This window comes from Physeter macrocephalus, chromosome 9, assembly GCF_002837175.3.
Source record: "Physeter macrocephalus isolate SW-GA chromosome 9, ASM283717v5, whole genome shotgun sequence".
Classification (NCBI taxonomy): domain Eukaryota; kingdom Metazoa; phylum Chordata; class Mammalia; order Artiodactyla; family Physeteridae; genus Physeter; species Physeter macrocephalus.
In genome coordinates, this window is record NC_041222.1 from 28,688,732 (window position 1) to 28,694,358 (window position 5,627).

Sequence of the window (5,627 nt, forward strand, 5' to 3'; positions counted from 1 at the left end):
TTGGGTGGCTATTTCCTTTCCCATGTTAGGGAAGTTTTTGACTATAATCTCTTCAAATATTTTCTCGGGTCCTTTCTCTCTCTCTTCTCTTCTGGGACACCTATAAGGCGAATGTTGTTGCGTTTACTGTTGTCCCAGAGGTCTCTTAGGCTGTCTTCATTTCTTTTCATTCTTTTTTCTTTATTCTGTTCTGCAGCAGTGAATTCCACCATTCTGTCTTCCAAGTCACTTATCTGTTCTTCTGCCGCAGTTATTCTGCTATTGATTCCTTTTAGTGTATTTTTCATTTCAGTTATTGTGTTTTTCATCTCTGTTTGTTTGTTCTTTAATTCTTCTAGATCTTTGTTAAACATTTCTTGCATCTTCTCGATCTTTGCCTCCATTCTTTTTCCAAGGTCCTGGATCATCTTCAATATCATTATTCTGAATTGTTTTTCTGGAAGGTTGCCTATCTCCACTTCATTTAGTTGTTTTTCTGGGGTTTTATCTTGTTCCTTCATCTGGTAGGTAGCCTTCTGCCTTTTCATCTTGCCTATATTTCTGTGAATGTGGTTTTTGTTCCACAGGCTGCAGGATTGTAGTTCTTCTTGCTTCTGCTGTCTGTCCTCTCTCTCATTGTAGTTTTGATTTGCATTTCTCTAACAATTAGCGATACTGAGCATCTTTTCATGTGCCTGCTGGTCATCTGTATGTCTTCTTTGGAGAAATGTCTATTTAGGTCTTCTGTCCATTTTTTGATTGGGTTGTTTATTTTTTTGATATTGAGTTGTATAAGCTGTTTGTATATTTTGGAATTTAAGCACTTGTTGGTCACGTTGTATATAAATATTTTCTCCCAGTCCATAGGTTGTCTTTTCATTTTGTTTATGGTTTCCTTTGCTGTGCAAAAGCTTACAAGTTTGAGTAGGTCTCATTTGTTTGTTTTGCTTCTATTTCTTTTGCCTTGGGAGACTGACCTAAGAAAATATTGCTAAAATTTATGTCAGAGAATGTTTCTCCTATGTTCTCTTCTAGGAATTTTATGGTATCATGTCTTATAATTAAGTCTTTAAGCCATTTTGAGTTTATTTTTGTGTACTGTGTGAGGGAGTGTTCTAACTTCATTGATTTACATAATACATCTTCCAGTATGTTGATTGTATAATGTTGTTATTATAGAGATATATAATTTACTTAATCAACTTTAATCAACATCCTATTGGTGGATGTTTAGGTCATTTAAAATTTTTCTCTATACCAGCAATGTTGTAGTAAACATCCTTTATATGAGTAGATGTATTTTTGAAAATTTGTGAGTTTTTGTGAAGGATAATTTCTGAGAAATGGAATTGCTAGATTAAAAGGTATGATTATTTGAAATTCTCATGGTCATAACCGAATTTTCCCTCTTAATATATCCATACCAGTGAATTTTCCCACTTCAGAATAGAGTGCCTGTTTCTTCATACCCTTGACAGCCCTGTCTTTCTTGGCATCTTTTAGCTGTGATGATAATATCCAGTCTGCCAAATCTAAAGACCAAAGGAAGTCTGGTATTTCTCAGATGACCCAGACTGTAGATATCTTCAAGAATTTACTTCTTTTTTTTTTTTTACAAATTATTTTACCAAAGATTGAAATGAGAGGAATATGTGGCTTTTACTTACTATCTGTTGGGTTCCTCATTGGATAAGATTGGGTATAATTGTTTACACAGTGTATTAATTGTGGACTAATAGAGGCACAATAATTTTCCACTGCTTTGATCTGAGAAGGACCAGGAGAAGAGTCTGTTCGAAAAATGGCTTGACAGTATTCTCGGCAGTTTGTGTGATGGCCTGCATAACTGCAACAAACTGAGCCCACTAGGGGAAAAAAAAAAGGAGATTACATTGAAATGAAATCAGCTATTTGCTAACATTAAATCATCATAATAATGATGGAACAATATGTGCCTTTTTGAATTTCAGAAATAAAACCATGCCATAGAAGACACGTACTTAAATTCAGCACTACTATAAGCATGGCCATGGGGACATTCAGGTGCTCACTGGTCTGAGAAAGTCATTATTTGTCAACTTATAGTCTATAGTGCAGTGGTTCTCAGCAGGAGCAGTACCAGCCCCTGGGAGAATTTGGATGCATGTGGAAGTGTTTCTGGTTTTCATGATGACTTAAGGATGACTGCTGGCATTTAGCACATGGGGGTCAGGGCTGTTAAATGCTGTGCAACGTACAGGAAAGTCTCATAGAATTGAAACTGTCTCCCAAAATGCTAATAGCACCCATGTTGAGAACCACTGGAATAGCTTCTTTTCACGTTAGATTGTGGAGATTCATAAACAAAGCAAACCAAAGCAAAACAAATCAAACATATCAAAATAAAACAAAACCCCAAATACCTCACATTTATAAAATGGGACCAGTAAAAACTAAGAGATATCAGGACCACTTCATAAATTTGCAAATTATATAACTGTCTATCTTGAAACAAAATCCCAAAAGTTCTATACTGTTTGAAAATCTCCAAGACTATGCCTAAATTGAAAGTCTTCACCTCATAACTGATATGACTTGCTTCAACACTGAAAAGTAAAACCCACATTTGGAATAAATGATTCTGGATGTATGTATTTTTAAAAATCAAGGTGGACTATTTAAGGTATCTGGGAAGAGCAGGATGAGTGGCTGGGGGTACAGATGTGGGATTTATAATGAAGAGCAAGAGGTCCTCATAGGAGAGGCTAAGGGGTCTGTGGGAGGCTGAAGGGAGCCAAAAGGGTAGAGGTATGGCCGGAAAAGGTTAAGAAAATGGCAGGTAGGAAACCTCTGATAATAATTAGGGATGGTTATAGAGGAACCAGAATCAGGTTTCTGGTGGATTCCACAGACCAAGGAATGAGCAGGAAACTCAGGCGACTTCCAGAAATAATGATAATGATAAAATCATATACAAATGAACTAAAGTAGGACTAAACTGATAGCAAGACAAGCCTCTTTCCTGGACAAGGAAACTGTTTCATACCTATTGTGCCAGCTAAGTTTCTGATTTGAAATTACTAACAAACTTACATTGTTCATTGCTGAATTGTTTATTTTAATCACAAAGAACAATCATTAATGGCTACATTTATCACTGTCAACTTCAATGAAGCTAAAACTGGGGGCAGGAGTGAAGGATGCTGAGGACAGAGGAGACAAGTGAGAATAGGACAAAGATGCCTGTCTTCTGATGCCCCAATTAGGCTGGCTTCCTCACAGTGTGGGAGGATATAGGATTATGTGCTAAAGACTATATGGAAAATCTTGAACTAAACGCCAGTTAGAAAGAGTAGAAGATAAAGTACAGACAGCTAATGTTTCTTATACTTTAATACACCCCACTGCCAAGCTCACCTAACAACTCTTTACTCCTCACACGTGTTTCCCCATCTCCAACTGCTCTCGCTGTTCCCTTCAGCTGGAATGCCCTTCCTCCAATCTCTACTGCTCACATCATGTCCATCCTTCAAGGCCCAGTTCAGCTACCAACTCCATGAAGTCACCTCTAAGCTCCCCTGCAAGATGTGATCCCTCCTTCCTCTGAACTCCCGCGGCACCTTATCAGTAACTCTATCCCATACCGACCGTGTCCCAGAGTTCTTTGTGTACAGGTTGTACACAGGTGTGCACCTGCCCTGCACAGAGCAAGTAGTCAGTGAATATCTGCTGAATGAACTGAGAGGCAGCCCTCAGCAAGTGCTGCAATAATATTACGTTATATTACGTGGGAGTGTTCAACTTCTGTTTATATCACATGGGAGTGCTCAACTTCCTGTTTTTCCAAGTGGGGCATGATTTTCCTCTAAAACACCCAGCACTGATATCTGCTTTGTAAATCTGTAATTAGGACATGGGAATTGTTAGAATTCATGAATGGCCCAAACACTCCAGAGGAAAGAGCCTATCAGAATCCTGCTGTGCACATTCCTTCAGATGGTTTAGTAACAGCCTAAGTTATAATGTCAGAGTTTTGGCAATATTTATAACAGCTAAATCATATTCTGTAAACCGTGTTTTGCTCTTTGGATTGCTTGTATAACCATCAACAATATACTTACTTTCATTTCTGCTAATGCAACTGAAAAGAGCATTCTGTAAATTAAAGGAAAACAAACAGAAATTAACAACCACACAGAATTTCTAATTTTATTCCACTTTTATAGTTATACAGAAATCAGGATATCAAACTATTTAATCCTTCTCTAAATCCAAGATTAAAAACAAAGAAACTATGATATAGCATTCTGGTGAAAAGAGAAACCATCTTCTAATACATTTGGGGGATCAAGATTATCACCCAAGCCATAAGCTGACCACATTATAGCAAACTAAGTTTATGTAAAGCTGTACCAATGTGCGTATGGGGAAAGTACAATGTAGTAATCTCGATTATTTCTTGTAGAACATAAAAAAGCTTTCAGAAAATAATATAATAAAGGTTATTTAGGGAAATACATATTTCATATAACCACTGCATTTTAGAGTTGAAAGGACCTTAGAGATCACCTCTAATAGTTCTCAAATCTGGCCATGCACTAGAACACCTGGGCTTCCTAAGCCTTACCCTAGACTACAGAATTGGAATTTGGGAATGAAGCACAGACATCTAAATTTTAAACAAGGCCTCAAAGATGATTCTTATGTAGCCATACTGGGGCCAGAGTTGGGGAATCTCTCTACCATATTACCGATAAAGAAACCATTTCCTTAGCAGGGAAGAGACTGCCCCAGGTCACAGAGCAAGTCAAAAGTAGAATCTGAGACTAGAATTAAAGTTTTTAGATCTCTTAGATCACTGTTCGGAAAATATCACACTGTGTTAAAGTCATTGTAAGAAAAATAAACAAAACAAGACAAACAAAAAATTCCTTGTACAAAGCTATTTGGATAATCAGGGCTTGTAGACTATGATTAATAGCACACTTAGAAGAGAATAAATTCTTAAAGAATATGTGCATAAATAAAAGGTAGATGGAAAACAAGTACACCCTTATTAATGAATAGAGATGATTTTGGCTTTTATTTGCAACTAACTTCCAAGCTGGCTACGTGATCTAGACTTATTAAAGGATCAGCTTTACTGACATTTAAAACCTAGCTTTGGGCTTCCCTGGTGGCGCAGTGGTTGCGCGTCCGCCTGCCGATGCAGGGGAACCGGGTTCGCGCCCCGGTCTGGGAGGATCCCACATGCCGCGGAGCGGCTGGGCCCGTGAGCCATGGCCGCTGAGCCTGCGCGTCCGGAGCCTGTGCTCCGCAACAGGAGAGGCCGCAACAGAGGGAGGCCCGCATACCACAAAAAAAATAAATAAATAAATAAATAAATAAATAAATAAAACCTAGCTTCAAGGATCCATCTATGTAGTTGTGTGAAGCTGTACTGCATTTTCTCTACTAAATAATATTCTACTGTAGGAATAAACCACACTTGATTTATCCAAAGCAAAACAAAATGCCCAGGACCCATAGATAAGGGCTAATGAATTCACCCAGTATGAATTCTTTCTGTTAGACATCTCATCAAATAATATAAAATAGTGAAAAGTAAATATTCGTGGTATTCTCTAATAGTGGTCTTTTCTATATTTCTCTTCATCCATGTTTCTTTT

General features: G+C 37.7%; 1 protein-coding gene across 5 annotated transcripts in view; it reads right to left on the reverse strand.

Annotated features, from left to right (window-relative positions):
• The window catches only part of RECK (reversion inducing cysteine rich protein with kazal motifs), an 83,846-nt gene that overhangs the window by 38,121 nt on the left and 40,098 nt on the right, over window positions 1-5,627 (reverse strand). For 4 of the 5 annotated variants that reach the window (XM_007127517.4, XM_024126429.3, XM_028493814.1 and 1 more), the window contains 2 exons: window positions 4,080-4,113; window positions 1,647-1,844 (listed from right to left, as the gene is read on the reverse strand). In XM_007127517.4, coding sequence (XP_007127579.1) covers window positions 1,647-1,844; window positions 4,080-4,113 — 232 coding nt within the window. The remainder of the gene's footprint in view (window positions 1-1,646; window positions 1,845-4,079; window positions 4,114-5,627) is intronic. The other variant, XM_024126430.3, reaches the window with a different exon arrangement.